Source organism: Pelophylax lessonae (genome assembly GCF_965119305.1).
Source record: "Pelophylax lessonae genome assembly, chromosome: 4".
Lineage (NCBI taxonomy): Eukaryota > Metazoa > Chordata > Amphibia > Anura > Ranidae > Pelophylax > Pelophylax lessonae.
In genome coordinates this window covers 529,411,796-529,434,490 of record NC_138771.1, presented here as the reverse complement: position 1 = coordinate 529,434,490, position 22,695 = coordinate 529,411,796, and the positions used below count along the sequence as shown (strand labels likewise).

Below are 22,695 nucleotides of genomic sequence, written 5' to 3'. Positions count from 1 at the left end.
CTGGTAGGACTGGATATGTGGCAGTGATCCCATTAGTAGGACTGGGTATGTGGCAGTGATCCCACTGGTGGTACTGGGTATGTGGCAGTGATCCCAGTGCTAGGATGGGGTATGTGGCAGTGATCTCGGTGCTAGGACTGGGTATGTGGCAGTGACACCAGTGCTAAGGGGTAGTGATTTCACTGGTAGGTCTGGGTATGTGGCAGTGATCCCACTGGTAGGACTGGGTATGTGGCAGTGATCCCACTAGCAGGACTAGATATGTAGCAGTGATCCCACTAGTAGGACTGGGTATGTGGCAGTCATTCCACTGGTAGGTCTGGGTATGTGGTAGTGATTCCATTGTTAGGTCTGGGTATGTGGCAGTGATCCCACTGGTAGGACTGGGTATGTGGCAGTGATTTCACTGGTAGGAATGGGTATGTGGCAGTGATCCCACTGGTAGGACTAGGTATGTGGCAGTAATTTCACTAGTATGACTGGGTATGTGGCAGTGACTCCAGTTCTAAGTGGCAGTGATTCCACTGGTAGATCTGGGTATGTGGCAGTGAATTCACTGGTAGGTCTGGGTATGTGGCAGTGATCCCACTGGTAGGATTAGGTATGTGGAAGTGATGCCACTGGTAGGACTAGGTATGTGGCAGTAATTCCACTAGTAGGATTGGGTATGTGGCAGTGACTCCAGTGCTAAGTGGCAGTGATTCCACTGGTAGGACTGGGTATGTGGAAGTGATCCCACTGGTAGGACTGGGTATGTGGCAGTGATCCCACTAGTAGGACTAGATATGTAGCAGTGATTCCACTAGTAGGACTGGGTATGTGGCAGTGATTCCACTGGTAGCACTAGATATGTGGCAGTGATCCCATTAGTAGGACTGGGTATGTGGCAGTGATTCCACTGGTAGGTCTGGTATGTGGCAGTGATCCCACTGGTAGGAGTAGGACCGGGTATGTGGCAGTAATCCCAGTGCTAGGACTGGGTATGTGGCAGTGATCCCGGTGCTAGGACTGGGTATGTGGCAGTGAAACCAGTACTAAGGGGTAGTGATTCCACTGGTAGGCCTGGGTATGGGACAGGGAACCCACTGGTAGGACTGGGTATGTGGCAGTGATCAAATTGGTAGGACTGGGTTTGTGGCAGTGATCCCACTGGTAGGACTGCATATGTGGCAGTGACTCCAATGCTAAGTGGCAGTGATTCCACTGGTAGGACTGGGTATTTGGCAGTGATTCTAGTGCTAGGACTGCGTATGTGGCAGTGACTCAAATGCTAAGTGGCAGTGATTCCACTGGTAGGACTGGGTATATGGCAGTGACTCCAATGCTAAGTGGCAGTGATTCCACTGGTAGGACTGGGTATTTGGCAGTGATTCTAGTGCTAGGACTGGGTATGTGGCAGTGACTCCAGTGCTAAGTGGCAGTGATTCCACTGGTAGGACTGGGTATGTGGAAGTGATCCCAGTGGTAGGACTGGGTATGTGGCAGTGATCCCACTAGTAGGACTAGATATGTAGCAGTGATTCCACTAGTAGGACTGGGTATGTGGCAGTGATCCCACTGGTAGGACTGGATATGTGGCAGTGATCCCATTAGTAGGACTGGGTATGTGGCAGTGATCCCACTGGTGGTACTGGGTATGTGGCAGTGATCCCAGTTCTAGGATGGGGTATGTGGCAGTGATCTCGGTGCTAGGACTGGGTATGTGGCAGTGACACCAGTGCTAAGGGGTAGTGATTTCACTGGTAGGTCTGGGTATGTGGCAGTGATCCCACTGGTAGGACTGGGTATGTGGCAGTGATCCCACTAGCAGGACTAGATATGTAGCAGTGATCCCACTAGTAGGACTGGGTATGTGGCAGTCATTCCACTGGTAGGTCTGGGTATGTGGCAGTGATTCCATTGTTAGGTCTGGGTATGTGGCAGTGATCCCACTGGTAGGACTGGGTATGTGGCAGTGATCCCACTGGTAGGACTAGGTATGTGGCAGTAATTTCACTAGTATGACTGGGTATGTGGCAGTGACTCCAGTTCTAAGTGGCAGTGATTCCACTGGTAGATTTGGGTATGTGGCAGTGAATCCACTGGTAGGTCTGGGTATGTGACAGTGATCCCACTGGTAGGATTAGGTATGTGGCAGTGATGCCACTGGTAGGACTAAGTATGTGGCAGTAATTCCACTAGTAGGACTGGGTATGTGGCAGTGACTCCAGTGCTAAGTGGCAGTGATTCCACTGGTAGGACTGGGTATGTGGAAGTGATCCCACTGGTAGCACTAGATATGTGGCAGTGATCCCATTAGTAGGACTGGGTATGTGGCAGTGATTCCACTGGTATGTCTGGGTATGTGGCAGTGATCCCACTGGTAGGAGTAGGACCGGGTATGTGGCAGTGATCCCAGTGCTAGGACTGGGTATGTGGCAGTAATCCCGGTGCTAGGACTGGGTATGCGGCAGTGAAACCAGTGCTAAGGGGTAGTGATTCCACTGGTAGGTCTGGGTATGCGACAGGGAACCCACTGGTAGGACTGGGTATGTGGCAGTGATCACATTGGTAGGACTAGGTTTGTGGCAGTGATCCCACTGGTAGGACTGCGTATGTGGCAGTGACTCCAATGCTAAGTGGCAGTGATTCCACTGGTAGGACTGGGTATTTGTCAGTGATTCTAGTGCTAAGACTGGGTATGTGGCAGTGACACCCGTGCTAAGTGGCAGCGATTCCACTGGTAGGACTGGGTATGTGGCAGTGACTCCAGTGCTAAGTGGCAGTGATTCCACTGGTAGGACTGGGTATGTGGAAGTGATCCCAGTGGTAGGACTGGGTATGTGGCAGTGATCCCACTAATAGGACTAGATATGTAGCAGTGATTCCACTAGTAGGACTGGGTATGTGGCAGTGATCCCACTGGTAGGACTGGATATGTGGCAATGATCCCATTAGTAGGACTGGGTATGTGGCAGTGATCCCACTGGTGGTACTGGGTATGTGGCAGTGATCCCAGTGCTAGGATGGGGTATGTGGCAGTGATCTCGGTGCTAGGACTGGGTATGTGGCAGTGACACCAGTGCTAAGGGGTAGTGATTTCACTGGTAGGTCTGGGTATGTGGCAGTGATCCCACTGGTAGGACTGGGTATGTGGCAGTGATTCCACTAGTAGGACTGGGTATGTGGCAGTGACTCCGTGCTAAGGGGCAGTGATTCCACTGGTAGGACCGGGTATGTGGCATTGATTCCATTGTTAGATTTGGGTATGTGGCAGTGATTCCACTGGTAGGTCTGGGTATGTGGCAGTGATCCCACTGGAAGGACTGGTTATTTGGCAGTGACTCCACTGGTAGGTCTGGGTATCTGGTAGTGATCCCACTGGTAGGACTGGTTATTTGGCAGTGACTCCACTGTTAGGACTGGGTATGTGGCAGTGACTCCACTGGTAGGACTGGGTATGTGGCAGTGACTCCACTGGTAGGACTGGGTATGTGGCAGTGACTCCACTGGTAGGACTGGGTATGTGGCAGTGACTCCACTGGTAGGTCTGGGTATCTGGAAGTGATCCCAATGGTAGGACTGGTTAAGTCGAGTCACCTATCTCTAGACCAGCGCATCTTTCCGCACTGATCACACTCAGTACTCAGCCTGGACATAAAAATCCTGAGGAGGGGGCGTAGTCTCATAACTCTCTCCCCCCCTCCTCTCGCACCCATTGGTACGCCGCTTTCAGCCTAGCCCCTCTCCCCGCTCTCTGACCAATCAGGGGCTGCCTGTCAGTCAGTCCGCTCGTGTAGCCCCTAGACTGGCAGTGCCGAGCGTGGCTCTCGCCTGGGAAGATCAGCTGGTGCCGGCTCCGGGATGATGGGGGCTCCGGGTTTCACATGGCATGCGTATCTTCTTTTCAGCCTCCTCTGCAGGGGCAGCTTCACAGGAGGCAGCGGGCTGCCAGGTAAGACCAACTCCATCACCCTATTCTGAACCAAACCCAAACTTTCCCAAGTGCTCAGACTTCCCTTCCTGATCCTCCATCGGTCCAGGGTGATAATCCTATGGCGAGCATACAGGACCGAGAACTAATATATAGGGTGACTGTACATTGCATGCAAGGTATGCTGCTCATATATTATAGTTTAATACCATTGTATGATACATTCAAATCACTATTTGTACAATGTAACACTTGATGACTCTAAATGTATCACATGATGAGCATTTATTACACAGATTGGAATATTGAATACTGTACCTGTATAGAAATACCTGTAAAAGATTTGAAAGATAACCGCAGGCATGCCAAGCACCATGGATGTATAGCATTCTACTGAGTTATGATCATCATTCATTTTTGTTGATTACATTTTGCATTAAAATGTCACAATCACTAATTGCAATACATTCTGTGATCCCAGATCAAAATGCATGCTCATTATTATTAGCATTGTAGGAAGAATTTTATATTGCTTTAGGGTGTACTGTCACCATATATTCCATTATAACATCTACAGAACCTACCCAGCTGGATATAAAGTACCATCTATGAGGACACTAGTCCTACGTAAAGCAAATGGGACTTTTTTTAAATACATATCACATGCAAATGTATTTTACAGTATGCTAATTTTGCTGTACTGCTTGCTCTGCACTTATGTGTAGTCCTTTGTACTGTACTCCAAAGGCAGCTTTTAGCGACACTGTTGAAAAGTTTTGCTAAGTTGCGTTAGAGCTATAGACACATGATAATATGCGGATTTTGGATTATCATTATCATCGAGCTTTGATTTTAATTTTACTGTAAATCAGCTACAGTGCAGTCAATAAGTTCTGCCTTGTGCCTATCACGCTTAAAGATTCTCTGCCAGATTTCTTTACCTCCAGCAAATTCAAGAGCTCTCTTCTCTTAATGTAAGGAGATTTTAATCTGTTTAAAATTTTTTTAAAAATAAGGTTATTCAATGGAATAGCGCACAAAGCCACATTTGCAGTTCCGTGATACATACTAGATCGCTCACGTGTACTATGTTCACGCTTTTTTTTTTTTTTTTTAATTGTGCTGTCATTGGATTTTGTAATTGCTACACCTGCAAGCATCTTCTGTCAAAAATACGTGTTTTCTTTGTAGGGTGGAAAGATTTTAAGTAACAAATTTCCTGTAATCTGCTAATTGTAATTGCTCAAAAAAAGAAAAAAAAAAAGATAATACCATAATTATGTTTGTTTTAGCATCTGTGTCATGTTGAGGACAAGATGCCGCTCCTTTATTTAGCATAAGGTCCACAGCGATCTGTCATCTATTTAGTTTTTTTTTTTTTTTTAAACTGAGCCCCAGATGTTTGTGTAGCATTAAATTGTTAGAGAATCAATTAAAACAGAGTTTCCAGAAAGACAAATATACATATTGACATAAGGGGCATCAATCAGCAGCCTTGGGGCACTATATTTATTCCTGTCTTTCAGCTGGAGAGAGGACAAGGCAGGTTTCACGCTGAGACGATCTATTCTTCCCTGGGCTGCTCTGGTCATCCATTGTAAATCTTACAAATGTACCACAACTATTTCATTTTGTAAGTCGCTTCAAAGGCTGTTTGTTCCCAAGAAATGAAGCAACTACTAAATCAATAAATTAATTTCTCCAGAGTCTGTTGGCGTCTGGATTATTGTTACTAAATCTGCATCGCTTGTCACCATTTTGAATAACGATCTGCAACATTCAGGTATGGAGCAAGGACTGTGCCGCTTTTTGCTACGGAGTCAACCAGAGGGTGCCGATGACTGCACAGCAGTGGCGTGAGATTTAAACTTGAAAAGCGGTTTTTACATTGTTTTTAGTCTGCTCTGCGACGCTGTGATCCTGCTTCAAGCAACCTTAAAAACACATGTTGGAGATTACCCGCACCCATTTTTCCGAAGGGTTAATTGGTCCCCTCGATCGTCTGTGTCGTAGTGTTTCCTAATTCTCTGCAGGCTGAAAGGACCTTGCCAAAACATTGCCATTTCCTATAATCGCTTAATGATATTTTTCTTTCGCAGACCTCGGCTCAAGCTGTGACAAACCCCCTTTATTTCACCTGTGCCCGACATCCGCCATCTGTTTTCGATCGTCAAAATAGTTAAAACGCTGCAGACAAATTAAGGTTGCCCTCTTTAACGCTCTGCTGGCCGGCCCCGGGAAAGGGAAGGCAGAGAGGGGTTTTTTTTCCCTTTAGTTTGTTTTTTTATGGTTTAATCTATAAAACCTTTTCTTTTTTTAATATTTGCAGACAGTGACGAGTGCGCAGAGGGGACCGATGACTGTCACATCGATGCTATCTGTCAGAATACCCCGAAATCGTACAAATGCATCTGCAAGCCGGGATACAAGGGAGAGGGGAAACAATGCGAAGGTAGGGATAAAGGGACTGGGCTACTCTTCCTATTTGTTTGCACTGCTAAATCTTTGTAAATAGCTGAATTCCTGAACCGATTAATGCAGATTTACAGCTGCTTGCCCTCAAGTCTTGGTGTTTATTGGCCGAGAACCCCTGCTGGGTCTGTTAATTGTTCTGAAGTTGAGATACTTCTTGCAACAGAAGCCTACTGATTCTTGCTGTGTTTCTGGGTAGATATATTTGTGTGTGTCTTTCCACAATAGTATAGGGCAAGCCTGCAAAATTTGAGTTCTAAAACAGGGGGGGTGATACAAGAGGGGGGCAACAAAACATCTGCAGAGGGCTGCCCCTGTCGATTGATACTTAAAGTAACTGGTTGACATTTAGTTTGCTGTTTGCTCTTTTAGGTGTCATAAATTTCATTTTTTTTCCCTATAAAATCCAATATTAACCTTTTTTTTTTTTTTATTTTTTTATTTTTTTTTTTAATTTTTATATATTTTTTTTTACCCTGTTTCCCAAATTAGTCCTGCTGATCACCTTCAGCCTCTTTCAGTCACTTTCTGTCTATGTGAACTCACTGCAGCATCAACTGCACACTATTGCTCTGGACTGGTTTACTGGTAGTAACAATGGTAGCCATGTGTGTTTTTTTTTATTTACCCAGGAGACAGTTGGCACCCCATACCAAGAAGTGTGGCTGAACAAGTACCTTCATGACAGGGCCCTAAACCCTGAGTGCACCTTTCTATCCATGGTACACCCATATTTAGGGTGTAACATGAAAAATGGTCACATTCTGCTGCAGCCCCCCCCTCCCTGCTCTTGAAATGAGGGGGGTTCTCCCTGCAGCATCCTGTGTTTTGCAGCCTCTTTTTAAATTGACACAGGATCTGTATATGAAAGACTACCAGTTCCATCTGCCACTGTGGCAGAGGAGCCTGAAGACCTCAATGGAGCACAAGAGAGGTGGTCTCCCTGCATTTGTAGTTCATTGATAACTTTCTCCATCCCCATAACGGTAGCTCCATACAGATGGGGCTGGAGAAAGAGTCTGTAGATTGCTGGTCACAGCTGCAACCACCTGCATGCTCAAGGCAAAAAGTTTAATAATTGCACACTTTTTTTTTTTTTTAATACGGATGCATTTATTCATTTTTTTGCAAAACCTACTCCTTTAATACGTGGTCTTGAAAGCTTATATGAGAATTTAGTGACTGGGTTTACATCCTATAATGAGTATAGAAATTAAATATCTTTTCTTTCTATCCAGCAGTGGAATAAATGGGCTGTGGGCCTTGGGCTGTTTTCAATTCATGGGTCCTTTGCCAGTTTAATTGGATCATGCATAAGGGTCAGTGTACACAGACAGTTGTCTCCTGCTTCTGGCATGGTTTGGGGAAACCTTTCTGCACTATTTTGAATGCAGTGTTTGAACTTTAAATTGGATATACTATAGTGGAATACTCTGAACATTACCCATCTAATCATGGCAGATTATAATGCTTTCTGTGTGAAGGTGTGCATATGTATTGAGTATGATTGCTTGACAATCTTAAATTCCTGTTGTACATCCCATTTTTTTTATTTTTTTATTTATTTTTTTTTTTAATGTTTCAGTCAGTTCTGTTACTGTAGTGTGTGTGTGTGTGTGTGTGTGTGTGTGTGTGTGTGTGTCTTTTTTTTTTTTTTATTTATTCATTTATTTTTTAAAAACCAGCCTTGCTCCAGCGTTGGTGCCCATTTCTCTGCAATGGTGTGACCCTCAAACCATCTGCACTGTGGATCTGACTGAATACTGTTTTGGCTGAAATGTTTTCAGCCAAATTTTCAAAAGTGCATCAAATGAGGAATTTCGGTCAGTTCCTCAGTGTATGGTCCACTTTAGATGGCTTGTCGCCTTGTCAAGAGGTCTAATTTACTTTGAAGTGCAGAGCCTGCTTAGCATCCCCAAGGGCTCCCTTGATGTCTCAGGCCCAGGGTAGTCACCTGTTTCTTCCTTTTTTATAATCTGCATTTCTGTCTGTTTGTCTGCCTTTTTAATGCCCCATACACACGTGCAGATTATCTGCAGACTTTTGTCTGCAGACTTACCTTTTCTATGTAGTGCAAGGGCCTGCCGGATTGCATACAAATTGAAAGTGTTTAGGTTTGACCTCATATTATATGGTTTTGGTAAGTCTGCAGACAAAAGTCTGCAGATAATCTGCACGTGTGTATGGGGCATAATAATGACAAGTGGTATTAGAATGCTGCTGTTAGATTGTGGCCACATATAACTTTTCTCAGGGATCCCTGGTAAAAGAATGTATTTTTGATCTGCTATGAATACTAATAGTTTAAAGTGTGTTTATGGTTTATAATGTCCCACTTTCCTACCCACTCTGCTTTTCTCGTCAAGTCATTGTTAAAGTAAACCCTGTGATTGTTGGCTATTTAAAAGGAAAAAAAAAAAAAAATGTTGTGTCAATTTTGCCTAGGCATTTATTGACATGATGGCAGCTGAGTGTAAGCGTTCAGGTGTAATCACCGATTTGTCAGCACACCTTGAACGCCAGTCCCATAAACCTAGTGAAGAAAATATGCACTCAGCAGCAGTCTGAGCATATAAAAAGTGTGCAGATAGTGCCAAATCCTTAATACACTTGAAAGAAGGAAGGATTGGGAGGCAAGGATGTTTTGGCACAAAAGGTTTCTAAAATTAATTTTTATTTTTTGAATTCATATAAACGCCGGGGAGTACAAACAAAATCTAAAAGTTGACCTTGCATAAGGCCCAAATACATTTATGTAGCAGTTTACTTAATACCAGAGTTGTATAAAGTACTCGAAACACATACTTGAATAAAAGTACAAGTGCTCGATCACAAAGTGACTTGAGTAAAAGTACAAGTGCTCAATCAAAAAGTGACTTGAGTAGAAGTACTAAAGTATTCAACATTTTTTGTACTTAAGTATTGCAAGTAGTTTTTTTAAAAATTTTGCTACTCAAGTACTGAAAGTAAAAGTACCAGTAGTTTTGAAAAAAAAATTGCTACTCAAGTACTGAAAGTAAAAGTACAAGTACTGTGTTATGTAGTTATTAAAGAAAGAAGTCAAAAGTTTGAACATCATATTGTTTTTTATTATTTCAAATGCAGCTTTTATTTATACATACAGTAGCTTTTATTTTCGTATGCGCTGATAATACACATGTTTTGAGCTTCATGAAACATGCCATCTACTGTTCTGGCATTGGTAATTTTTATAATAGTAACGAGTAACTATGCAGCACAAAAAAAAAATATCAGAGTAGAAGTATTGAAATCATCAAAAAAATGTAGTGAAGTAAAAGTGGAAGTAGGAGAAAAAAATTCTACTCTAGGAAAGTACAGATACCGCCTTTCGGTACTTAAGTACAGTAGTGAAGTAGTTCTACTTAGTTACTATACATCTCTGCTTAATACTCGTTTCATACAAAGTATACCAAGAAGATTTTGAGACTTAAATATAAGTGGATACTTCACATCAAGAGGATCCCAACGAAGGGCGACAGGAATTGAGACTGCCGTCCAACCAGATCAGCTGATGCTGTATTCAATTGTTCATAGATAAATATTCACGGTGCTCAACATGTTTCGCCTTTTACGGCTTCATCTGGAGCGTTTTAGTATGGTACTCTATATAATATTGTAAAACAGGACACCTGCATTAGCGTCATTCGTAACGAACGAGGAGGGTATAGTGGATTTCAGAAGGATGGATCATATGGTTGGTAGAAGGTAACAACCAAGGGTTAGTGAAAGCCTGGCTGGCGTTGTCCATTTACTCCTGAATGACTGTCCACAGATCCCTCCCCGGATGGGGAACCGCCAGCATGGGATCTGTGGACAGTCATTCAGGAGTATATGGACGACGCCAGCCAGGCTTTCATTAACCCTTGGTTGTTACAATCCCAATGGTTTTTACCTTCTACCAACCATATGATCCATCCTTCTGAAATCCACGTATCCCTCCTCGTTACTTACGAATGACGCTAATGCGGTTGTCCCGTTTTAAAAAAGCATATCTCTTTTGGTCCCCCTGTTTCTTTCTTTCTCTTTCTCTTTGGTCTCTCTCTTTTTATTTCGTTTCTCTTTCTCCTCTATCTCTCACCCCTCTCTTTTTTTTTTTTTTTTTCTTTTCTCTTTCCATCTGTCTCTTTATAGCAAGATATAGATATAATATATTCTCTCGCTCTCAGCGCTATACAGGAAGCATCGGCTCTGTTTCCTACAGTACCGGCTCCCAGAGCAGGAGGTGGCGCTGGGATCCTGTCGGGGTGACTAGGACACGGCTGCTAACGGGAACGGTGTTCCTGCTGTAGAAAAAATACAGTAACGCTGTTCCCATGCCTTCCCGCAGGACTCGAGCCCTGACAGATAAATATATAGATGTGTATTCAGCTTCTTGCCCAAAGTAACCCTTTAAGGGAGCAGTGGGAATGATGATATTTAAATTTAATTAGTGCCGTATGGGGCTTCATTTGCTTTAAAGAGAAACAGTCATTGTAAAAACATGAATATCCACTCTAATAATAATCCTTTTGGTAACTTTAGAAGTCTACGTATATAAATCCATGGTGTGTTACAATATATGACAACCGTACCAGTTTTCAAAAAAAAGTTCCACTTTTTATAATTTAAAAAGAAGTCCCTGAGCTCCAGTCTTGTGACTTTGCCCAGGTTGAGATGATGATGTCATCGGTCTGCTGCAGGCAAGAAGAAGTTCTTCCTCAGTCTTTTCTCCCCTAGTGATCAGACTGCAACACTTTAGCTTTCTGCAAGGCATGAGGTGTCAGGCTGCGGCAGGGGATGATCTGTTTTGGTCACTTGAACACAGGCAGGAACTGCTCAAGTACCACGGTGTACATGATTGTTTTTTTTTTTTCTGAGACGGCATCTCCATTCAGGGAGGACGCTCATGGACTTCCATCTTTCTGGAAAGAAAAACATAAGAAGGCTTTGTCAGGGAAGTATTGTGATCTCTGTGAGAGGTAAACACCTGGAAGTGTTGAACTTATGCATAGCATGAATGAAAATCTTTTGAAAAATATATTTGCTACTTTTTATACTTTTATGATGAATTAATCGTGCAGCCTTTTCTCTCCGCAGTAGTTGTGGTGTGTGTGTGTGTGAGATGTTGGTCATATGTATTCTCTCCCTGTCTGAGCAGAAATGTCAGCCCAATATCCAGCTGTAGGGCCTCTGTGCATAAGCTGAAGGTAGATGACTGACTCGCTGTTTGGGATGCGGGAGATGGGTAACATTGTCCGTAAACACAGCCTTTGGTCACCTTTCATGTAATCCTGACTGCCTCTTTGTTCTGGCTGTTTGGGAGTATCTGGTATCAGCACTAAGCTCAGACAGGGAAGATAGGATGGACTTACATCCCGGCACTTAGCCTTGTACTTCAGCTTGCACGGGAGGAGAATACAAGTGAATAAAAATATCAAGCATCCCCAGGAGGTAGGGCTGCACTATAACAATATAGTAGAGGATACTCCGATTGCTACAAATGTCCATTTATGATTGGTTCTCTTTCAAGCCCAAATTAAGTTTCCTTTACTTATCCTAGGTACTGTATATTGAATATACAGATAAAGGATTTTACTGTTGTTCTGCTTCTAAATGGTCCCTTGTCCCTGCCCAAAATCCAAGACGCAGACAGCAAACTGCAAAGAAAGAGTAGTATTCTCTGTATGGAAGCAGCAGTCTCTCTGCAGAGGTCTGATATGCCCTGCACTTTGCTGCATCAGGGCTAGAGATCTCCAATTAGCAGGAAATGTGAACTTTACAGATTGTGGAGTTTAGACTTTGGGTCATTTTACATCAAAACCCATTGCTTAGCTTACTGTGAAAAGGTAAGTACACATCTAAACAGATTCTGGGTTGTTTTTTTTTTGGATACAGTTAAATGAGATTAGCCGAACCTAAATATTTTGTGAGTCTGAAAAATCAAGTTATGATGGCACTTTAAAGTTCCTAAAACTAAAATCAAAAAATGTAATCTAGGACAGCTAGACTTTGATGTAGTGGCTGCATTTGTTTTCTTTTTTAAGCTTCTCTGCGCCTCTCTGCCTCCCCGCCTGGTGCCTCCCTCACCCCCCTGCCACCGCTGCTCCGGCTTCGATAATCTCCATTGCAGTCATTAGTTGCTGTCCTAGCAACCAATGACATGCTTTTTCTGCCGTTCACACTGCATAGTGGGGGGTAGATAGCCCTAGAGAGGCTCCACCTTCCAGCTCTGCCTCCCAGCTCGGCTCTCATACTTCCCTCCTTGGTTGCAGAAGCTCCCAGGTCCCACTGGTAAGGCAATCTAAATGGATGTGTTAAAGAGGGCAGGGGGTGCTGATATAATAGGGGAGGGGTCTCTCTAAAGGTCTCTAAGGAAGGGGGTGGGGCACTGATATAAGGGAACTGTGAGCTAATGGGGATCTCTAAGAGGGTCTACTGACTACTGATCTATTGGTTGGTGATCAGCCATTAGATCAGCAGAGCCCCCTTAGAGACCCCCATTAGCTCACAGTCCCCTTATATTAGTGCCCCCTCTTTCCTTATAAGTAATGCCTGTCAGTGCCACCTATCAGTGCCGATCATCGCTGCCTATCACTGCCACATATCAGTAGTGCCTATCATTGCCGCCTATCAGTGCCCATCATTTCTGTATAATATTGACACCTATCCGTGCCCGTCATTGCTGCATATCAGTGCCGCCCATCATTGCTGCATATCAGTGCCGCCCATCAGCTGACGCTCTAAGCCATTCAGTGACTCCCATTCATAGAAGTGGCTTGAAAAAGAAACCTACCTTTTTTCAAGCCAGTTTTATTAATGGGAGTCACTGGTTGGCTGAGAGCATCAGCTGACTGCTTTCATTCAAACAGAGGCGCCGCTGGGAAATCAAAACTGGAACACAGACTTTGGTTTAATCCCACAAAGTAAGACAGCGCTCGCTAAGGGACCTCCTGACACCATAAAAACGTAATTTCGATGAAATCTTAAAGGAGTTGTAAAGTCCCATTGGCTCCCGCGGCTGTCTATCAAGTCAGTCAGCCAATCAGGAAAGAGAGGGGGCAGGGCAGAACAGCAGCTCCATATCTGAATGGAGACACAGAGCTGCAGCTTGGCTCGGGTGCCCCCATAGCAAGCTGCTTGCTGAGGGGGCACTCGACAGGAGGGAGGGGCCAGAATAGCCAAAGAGGGACCCGAGAAGAGGAGGATCCAGGCTGCTCTGTGCAAAACTAACTACACAGAGGAGGTAAGTCTAACATGTTGGTAAAGTCTCATATTTTTTTTTTAAATAACCATCACTTTAACCGTGCCCAACTGTTCCTTTTAACATTTGTAGTCGTATAACAGTTAGCTATTATTATTTGATTATTTATGTTCGAAAGTATCCTATGTGTCATTAGCATGGAATCTTTTAGAGCCGGTTCACACTGAGGCGACACGACTCCTTACTACTTCGGGGGCGACTTGTGCAGTCCCGTGCACCACGACTTCGGAGCGACTTGCAGGGACTTCACATAATGGAAGTCTATGCAAGTCGCTCCGAGGTCGCCCCGAAGTAGTACAGGACCCTTTTTCTAAGTCGGAGCGACTTGTGTCGCTCCTATTAGAACGGGTCCTGTAGCGGTCAATGGACCGCGAGGGAGCGCGACTTGTCAGGCTGACAAGTCGCCTGACAAGTCGCGCTAGTGTGAACCGACTCTTACTGTTCTGAATTGTTAATTATACTGTTATTGTTAACATTTGGTAGTCCTAGCCCAAAAAAAAGTAATATTATTTTTATTTTAATCTCATGGACAAAATGTAAGAAATAACATGTATAAATCATAAATAATTCCAAAAACATACACTGCATATATAATTTTGAAGAAAATTATGCTTTTAAAAAAGTTTGCCATTTGCCAATAAAAAAAAAAAAAAATAAAAAAAAAAAAAAAAAAAAAAAAGATGTCCCCGGCTTTTGTTTAAAAAATCTAGTCACCTTAGTTTAGTATGGGGCCTATGGGAATGTTTGACCATTCTTCCAGAAGCGCAGGCACTGCTGTTGGATGAAAAGACCTGGCTCACAGTCTTCACTCTAATTCACCCCAAAGGTGTTCTATCGGGTTGAGGTCAGGACTCTGTGCAGGCCAGTCAAGCTCCTCCACCCCAAACTCGCTCATCCATGTCTTTATGGACCTTGCTTTGTTCACTGGTCAAAATCATCTGGTGGAGGGGGGATTATGGTGTGGGGTTGTTTTTCAGGGGTCACCATACAGAGACATTTTGGACAATTTCATGCTTCTACTTTGTGGGAACAGTTTGGGGATGGCTCCTTACGGTTCCAACATCACTGTGCACCAGTGCCCTAACCAAGTTCCACGTGGAGGAACTTGACCAGCCTTCAAGGTGGGTGAAACCACAGAGCGTAGTGGGGTTTATTGATCTGACACTCTCTCTTTTAAGTGTATTGAGGCTAAAGATTCTTCATCCAGGTTTGCTCTTCGAGAGTACAGGTTTGGGTTGCAGGACAGGTAAGTATAGAAGTCCATCTCTAGGCATGACAAAAACAAAAGCAGAGAGGGGGCAAGGGGAGAGGGCATGCCCAAGTACTTTTTTACTTTTTAACCTAAAAAAGAAAAGAGTTTTGGCTTTTGATATACTTTAATAAATTTAGGCATCAGCGATTAAAATGGTTTGCCGGATTCTGTTTTTCAGCTGGAGCTCTCCTTCCAAAGACACACTAACTGATGAACAATTTACAAAGTTTCTTCTATAATGAAGATGCCTCATTTGTCTGGCCGCACTTTGTTCATATTCATGACGCTCTGCAAATTAATTCTACACTTACTGAACAAGTTTGGCTGAAGACCTTTAGCAGTTCAGCAGCCATCTCGGCCTCTTTTATACTATCCACATCAAAGCCTTTCTTAAGCCCTGAACTCCTCTTGTTTAAGAAGACGGACTTCTGTTTTATGGTAGACCTTGCCATAAATCTGTGTCACTTTAATCCCAGCAATTTTTCTTTCTCCGCCGCCTGCTTTGGCTCAGTCTGCAGCAAAGTTAGAATAAATTGAACAAATACTTTTTTTTCCTCCTGTTCTTTTATGTCTTTTGCCTCGTTTTTTCTTTTAAGCTTTCCCCATTCTTTTTTTTTTTTTCTTTACGCTTTCTTTCTTATGTTTGTTCCCCCCTTATTATTATTATTATTATTATTTATTTATATATATTTATTATATATATATATATATATATATACACATTTTTTACATTTAGGCAAGGTTCACACTGCTGCTATCTGATTTTGATCTGACTTTCAGTGTGATTTTGTGTTGCAACTTGGATGCTACTGGTTTGCATATTCTGTGGGGTCAAAGTTTCACCGTGCTAAGTTGCATTAAATGTGAGCAGACAGCCAGACACCATTGAAAACAATGTGATTGCCATTGTCATTGGATTCTGCGAAACCTAAGTCGCATCTGAAATCGCACTAGTGTTAACGGAAACCTAAAATAACGGAAGTCACATTCTTTTCAGTGGTGGCCATTCACATCCATTCCAGCACAATTTTGACACCAAAGAATATGCAAACTATTTCAAAGCAAGCATACAAGATGCACTACATAATCGTGCTGAAAGTCAGATCAAAATTGTACCTAGCTTTAGAGCCCATTCACACTAGCGCGACTTGTCAGGCGACTTGTCAGCCTGACAAGTTGCGCTCCCTCGCAGTCCATTGACCGCTACAGGACCCGTTCTAGTCGGAGCGACACAAGTCGCTCCGACTTAGATAAAGGGTCCTGTACTATTTTTGGGACGACCTTGGAGCGACTTGCATAGACTTCCATTACCAAGTCGCCCCCGAAGTAGTAAGGAGTCGTGTCACGCTAATGTGAACCGGCTCTTAAAGTGGAACTTTTTTTTTTTCCATTTTGGATGGAGCAAGGGAGGGTTATAAACCCAGTCAGATTTTTTTTTTTTTTTCTTTTTACCACCTGTGTCCTACTGCAGATAATTTCCTTCCCTTCCTGTCCCATAGCCAAACAGGAAGTGAGAGGAAATCCCTGCAAACTAGCGGAATTTCTTGGGGACCCCCAGATTTCCCCCTCTATTACTTTTCGAGGGATAACCTAAAACTAGGGATTTTCTTTTACTTTCACTTTCAGTGATAATGGTAAACAGGAGAAATAGAGGGGGAATCTCCTTAACAAGGGCATGGATGGCAAAGAGAACTGACAGGGGTTCTAATCCCTCTCCACTCTATCCAAAAAAAAAAAAAAAAAAAAAAAATGCCTTTAGTTATACTTTCATCTCTTTATTTGTTTGAATACTATACTTTGCTTCTCTTTTATCATTACATTGTTTTTATTTGTCCTTTTTGACCTCTTTCTCAGTGACCGACCAACTGGGTCTGCCTGTCAGTTTTTCAGGCGGACCCAAACGGATCATCCATAGCTCTCTGTGGAGCAGCAGATGTTAGCAGACATGTCCGCTGACACCCACCGGCATCCCATCCGCTAGAAACAGACGGATGGGGATCCCCTTCTGTCCGGCAGATCGCATCGGATAGCAGTCAGATGGTAGAGCATAGGGAGTCTGCACAGCGCAGTGGACACGGACCTGTCATCTGCCGGATCAGCGGAAAAACCCCTCCTGAGCTCAGCGGAATCTGCCCCACCTGCAAGGGGCCTTTTCTGCTTTTGTTTTTTTTTTTCAACCCTTTACAGTTATTATAAAATTTTTTGCAAGTCTCAGGTGGGAAGATTGTTCATATATCTAAAACCCATATATAGTGTAGTCATACACTTTTTCTGATAATTTCCTGTAATTTTTTTAATTTGTTCAATTTTTTTTTTTTTTTTTTTTTTTTATATACGTTCCTTCTTCTTTTTTTTCATATTTTCAGTAAAATGATCTGATTTCTTTACAGGAAAAAAAATAAAATAAACATGGATGAATTAGCCATGTGAATTGGGCTGTTACGCCCCCACCCCCCCCCCCCCACCCCGCCGATAATCTGTTGCGAACTGCACGTCAGCTTTGATTGTAGGACCAGTCTGTTTAGACATATTCCGCACATTCCAGCAAGCCTACCCTTTAGGTTAAGTAAATTGAACTCTGAGGTCCCTAATGAGGTGATCTATTCCACATGGGGGAAATATCTTTGTGCAATGAGCAATAAACAACGTCTACAGTTTTTTTTTTTCCTGTTTGGTGTACTGGATGGATTGGCTGCCAGTTTGATTTACTATCCCAAGTCTATTATTTTTGACACAAAATCCTGGCTAGGAATGATTGAGTTGATGTTGAGAGTGCATATCCTATTTAAACAATTTCATATTGAAGTGTAGAAACACTGCGGTTAAACTTTGCAGTATGAGGCTATAAAAAAAAAGAGGTAGTTAAGAGAATGTATTTTATAATGTTTTAGACACTTAAATCAGTAGGACAGGATAGTTACAGTAAAAGTAACATCTTTTTTTGTGTAGTAATAAATATGATAAATTGCTACTTGGAATAGGCTATAATTTTCAGACTGATCCAGGATACAAGTGAAATCTTTTTGGAAGACATCATTGAGCATACAGCTGATGAGATGGAGAATACCTTGACTGCACTTCCATGTAGCTCAGCAGCTGGTGTTCCAGAAGACCTTATTACTGGCAAGCGGGCTGTAATTAACTGCCATCTTCCTGACTGGTGGGTCGGGGTTGATGGCATTCCTCATGGGGGCCTGGCTGTCTAAAAGCCCCGTACACATGAGAAGAAATTTGGCTGGGAAATTTTGTCCGACGACCAATCTGCCGATTTGCGGCTTGTTAGTATGGTGCTTTCGACAGCCGACTCCGACTTTTCGGCTGACAAAATCCTGATGTGCAGGCATTAAAATTTTTGTTCTCCGTCAAAACACGTCCGATTTTCGTCTCATTAGTACAGATTTAGATGGGGAAAAATCTTATGAGCAAGACTAGGCATGCTCAGAGATGAAAAAACACATAGAAAGCAATCCAACACATGACATCACTTCTGAAGTAGAATTCTGTCGTACGGGAAAATTTGTGTGCAGTCTAGAGCACATTCCAACCAACAGACACCACTCTGGACAAAAGACGGACGACCGGTCGGCGGAAATTCATTGCGTGTGTACGAGGCTTTAGTCTAAGTGCACCAAGATGGTGGTGTAGGACACCTGATCAGTGGATTACAGAAGGACAATGCTAGTTTGGTTTGGCAGGTGAGTATGTTTTTTGATGGGAGTCCATCATTCCAGGTAAGAGGAGAAGGGTGAGAGCAAAAAAAAAAAAAAAAAATGCCTGCATTCGTTTTCTTTCTCCCCCTTTTTTTTTACCTGGTGATTCAGCCAGTACATTTTCTATTTTTAAACTTCCTTTTACGATAACAAACTTTCCAGCAAAAGTGCCAATTATAGTTTTAAGACAAACCATTTACCACTAACAAGGGTGCTTACAATAGTCGGCTTTTGTTCATTTACATATGCAAAACCTTTATCCCAACTCGGAAATTACTTAAAAATGTTAGCTGAAGTTAGGCCTTAAAGTGTTACTAAATTCCGGACCCTAAATTCACTATATTTGGTCTCTCACAGTACACATAACATGGAAATACAGCTATTATAGTAAAAATAATCTGCTAAATACCTTTTCTTATCAGCAGTATATAGCAGTCTTGTGATTTTTATCAGTGTCTGGTTAAAGCTTGAAGGGGGTTTTTTATACTGCTCTCACAGTCCTATGAGGATGCAGGACCCCTGACTCTGTCTGGACAGTGCTGATTGGAACTGTGCTGATCACATGCACCCTCCCAAGAAAAAAAAAACCTCTCTAGCAATACACGCCAAACTGAGCATGTGCAGTCTGTACCCCTGGCTCTGTATATATCAGGGTATCTTTTGGAGACAGTGAAGGAAGGGGAAGATCAGAGAAGATATGACTAAACTGTCTTTATACACAACGCATAGGATTAACCCCTTAGGTTCTACAGCGAGTATAACTTCATGCTTTACTGCATGTATAGACTGATTTTACCGTTGTGGGTTTAGTAAAACTTTTGTTTGTTAATCACTTAAGTAAAATAAATCTAAATCTACTAGTCCATCTAACCCTACCCTCTCCAGGCAGTGCTGCTGTTCAAGGGTGTCTCTGTTGCACCTCCTCCATAGATGGAGGAGAAACTCAAAAAAAAAAGAGGCAGTGTGTTACTGGCCAGGTCACCTTGTGAATATAAAGGAGCAAATACCTAAAAACCGTAAACTAAATCAACCCTACATCAAAGGATGGAAAACTGCAGTATGCTACTATTTTTTTTTTTTTTGGGGGAAGGAGGGGGGGTTAGGTATACTAGATGGAGATCCATTCTTCCTTCAGATTTACGGATAGACCTTGTTAGTTTTCCCTTTGTGTTACCTAGCAAGTATTTGTGAGTTATATATAAAATTTAACTGGGATGAGAAATGAACTTGTCGTCTTTGTAACCGTTTTGTATCTGCTTTTGTGAGAGTTCATTACAACTTTGTGAGAGACACTTAGCCCCAGCAGGGAGTCTAGTTGAAGAGTACCTGTCATCTGTAAAAAAAAAAAAAAAGGTGCAGTACACTGTATAATTGGAGCTCGAAGGCAAAGCTATAGGGTGCAGTGTATTACAAACTTATTTTGGTTGCCCCACCGGATCACAGGGTCACAGCATGCAGCCACTGCAAACATAACCCATAATGCTTAGTGATGCAAGCTCTTAGCAAAGCTATTCTGCTCAAAACACCCTCTCAGCCTTGAACGTCAGGAAGCGCGTGGAGGCGCGAGGGGCATGCACTGGGCGTTTCAGGGAGGCCATGCTGGAGGGGATGTGCCATCATGTGTTATGATTAATATGTTAAAGGAAAACTTTGAGCTGTCTGTATTTTGTGCTTTATTTTTCTCTTCTGTTGCTTGCATTGGGTATCTAAGGAGGCTTCTGTGAGCTACAGCAGTGGATCTTTTCAGAGGGCTGTAGAGCAGTGGTTGCCAGGCATAAGCTTTGGATGGGTCGCATTTGACAACTGTACTGCCTGCCGAATGGGATGTGGGATTGGGGCATGTGTGCGACCTTTAACTACTTCAGTACAGGGTCATTTTTTACCCCCTTCCTGCTCAGGCCAATCTTCAGCTTTCAGCGCTGTTACACTTTGAATGACAATTACGCGGTCGTGCAACACTGTACCCAAACTACATTTTTATTATTTTGGTCAAACAAAGAGCTTTCTTTTGGTGGTATTTAATCACCACAGAGTTTTTTTATTGTTTGCGAAGTGAAAAAAAAGACAAACTTTTTGAAAAAAAAAAAAAAAAAAAACCCACGTTTTCTTCTTTGTGTTGGATATAAAATTTTCCAAATAAACAATCTTTAATCTTTCTTCAGGAATTAATGCCAAAATGTATTCTTCTACATTTCTTTGGTGAAAATAGCCCAAATCAGTGTAAATTATTTAGTCTGTAGGCAAGTTAGAGTACAGAAACTATGGCATATATCAATCCTGATGTACTGCCAGCCTATCTCATTTCTTGAGGCCTGAAAATGTCAGAACAGTATAGATATTCCCCAAATTACCTCTTTTTGGAAAGTAGACAGTTTAAAGTATTTAGTGGCGACTTTTTTGAAGTTGTCTTTTCTTATTATTGTATCTTTTTTTTTTTTTGCATACTGCCACCAGTGCAGTACAACATCATCCTATAACGGGTGTGGCGGTGATCAGGGACACGGACTGGTGGCTAGTATGGAAAAGATTATTATTATTATTATTATTATTTTATTTTTTTTACACGTTATGTTTGCATGTAGCAGTGCATTACATTGCTATATAAAAGCATTTTACTGAAAGAAATCAATTAATTCATTTTATTTTGTTGTGATTAGCTGTGATTTGCCAGAGCTAATCAGATGGTACAGATGGGCTGTAATTGGTCCAGTCTGTTCCATGTAATCAGACTGGCCAATCACAGCTAGTAACCCAATTGTATACAATTGATGGCTTGAAAGGAAGCCATCTATTGTTTACAAATGTCATGTGACCTTCTGTAATTGGATACTGGCAGCGGGCCGGTACAGTGATCAGTCACCGACTGCGTCTGGTGACGTCCACTTGTATTGACAAGAGGTTCCCCCTGGCATCCTCTTGCCATAGGTAGGGTGGGAAAGCGGTTAAAGTGGTTGTAAAGGCAGAAGTTTTTTTTATCCTAATGCATTCTATGCATTAGGATAAAAAAACCTGTGTAGCAGCCCCCAATACTTACATGAGGTCCATCTAGATCCAGCAATGTTGCACGAGAGACGAGGCTGTTCGGGACTCCCCTCCTCATTGGCTGAGACAGTAGAGCGGCGCCATTGGTTCCCGCTGCTGTCAAAGTCAGTGAGCCAATGAGGGGAGAAAGGGGGCGAGGACGAGCCACGGGTCTCTGTGTCTGAATAGACATACAGAGCAGCAGCTTAGCTCGGGTGCCCCCATAGCAAGCTGCTTGCTGTGGGGGTACTTCACAGGAGGGATGGGCCAGGAGCGCCGGCCATGGGACCTGAGAAGAGGAGGATCAGGGCTGCTCTGTGCAAAACCACTGCACAGAGGAGGTAAGTATGACATATTTTTAACAAAAAAAAAAACAGACTTTAGTATCACTTTAAATCAGTATTAAACCCAAAACCAAAAATGTAATATATTGCAGCTTACTAATCCTTAGATGTGGTGGCTGCATTAGATTTATTTTTTCAGGCTTTTTTCCCCTTTGTTTTCACGTGGTGATCTGGCCAGTAACACGCCTCCTAGGCTACATGCACACTGCAACTAGAAAAACCTCTGTCTGTCCATACATAGGTGTTTGCAGGAAGGATCATTAAGTGGCAGTAAAAAAAATTGCTTGCACAGTCAGAGAGGAGCGTTTGGTCAGAAAAAACATTCAAACGTGCAGAAATGCATGATAATGTATTCTAATGGCCAGAATAAATGAATATTCCAGCCAATAGAATGCATTAACACCGAACGTACAAAAGCGCTTGTGAAAAAGTGTCAGAAATGTCAGTTAGGGGTCCGATCTGTCTGCCGCAATGTCAAAGTCCCTCTAAAAATTGCAGATCGCTGCCATTACTGGTAAAAAAATAAAAATGACATAAATCTTTCCCCTAGTTTTGTAGATGCAATAACTTTTGTGCAAACCAATCAAAATACGCTTATTGGGATTTTTTTTTTAACCAAAGATATGTAGCAGAATACAAACTGGTCTAAAAGGATGAAAAAAAATGATTTTTATATTTTGGGGGGGGGGGGAAATGTTATATTGCAGAAAGTGAAAAATATT

The 22,695-nt window shown here is 42.6% G+C and overlaps 1 protein-coding gene across 1 annotated transcript in view; it reads left to right on the top strand.

Moving 5' to 3' along the window:
- Nucleotides 1-3,807: 3,807 nt before the first annotated feature.
- Nucleotides 3,808-22,695, top strand: part of SCUBE1 (signal peptide, CUB domain and EGF like domain containing 1) — a 587,141-nt gene continuing 568,253 nt past the window's right edge. The window contains exons 1-2 of the mRNA XM_082255396.1: nt 3,808-3,934; nt 6,243-6,365. Coding sequence (XP_082111522.1) covers nt 3,844-3,934; nt 6,243-6,365 — 214 coding nt within the window. The 5' untranslated portion in view covers nt 3,808-3,843. The remainder of the gene's footprint in view (nt 3,935-6,242; nt 6,366-22,695) is intronic.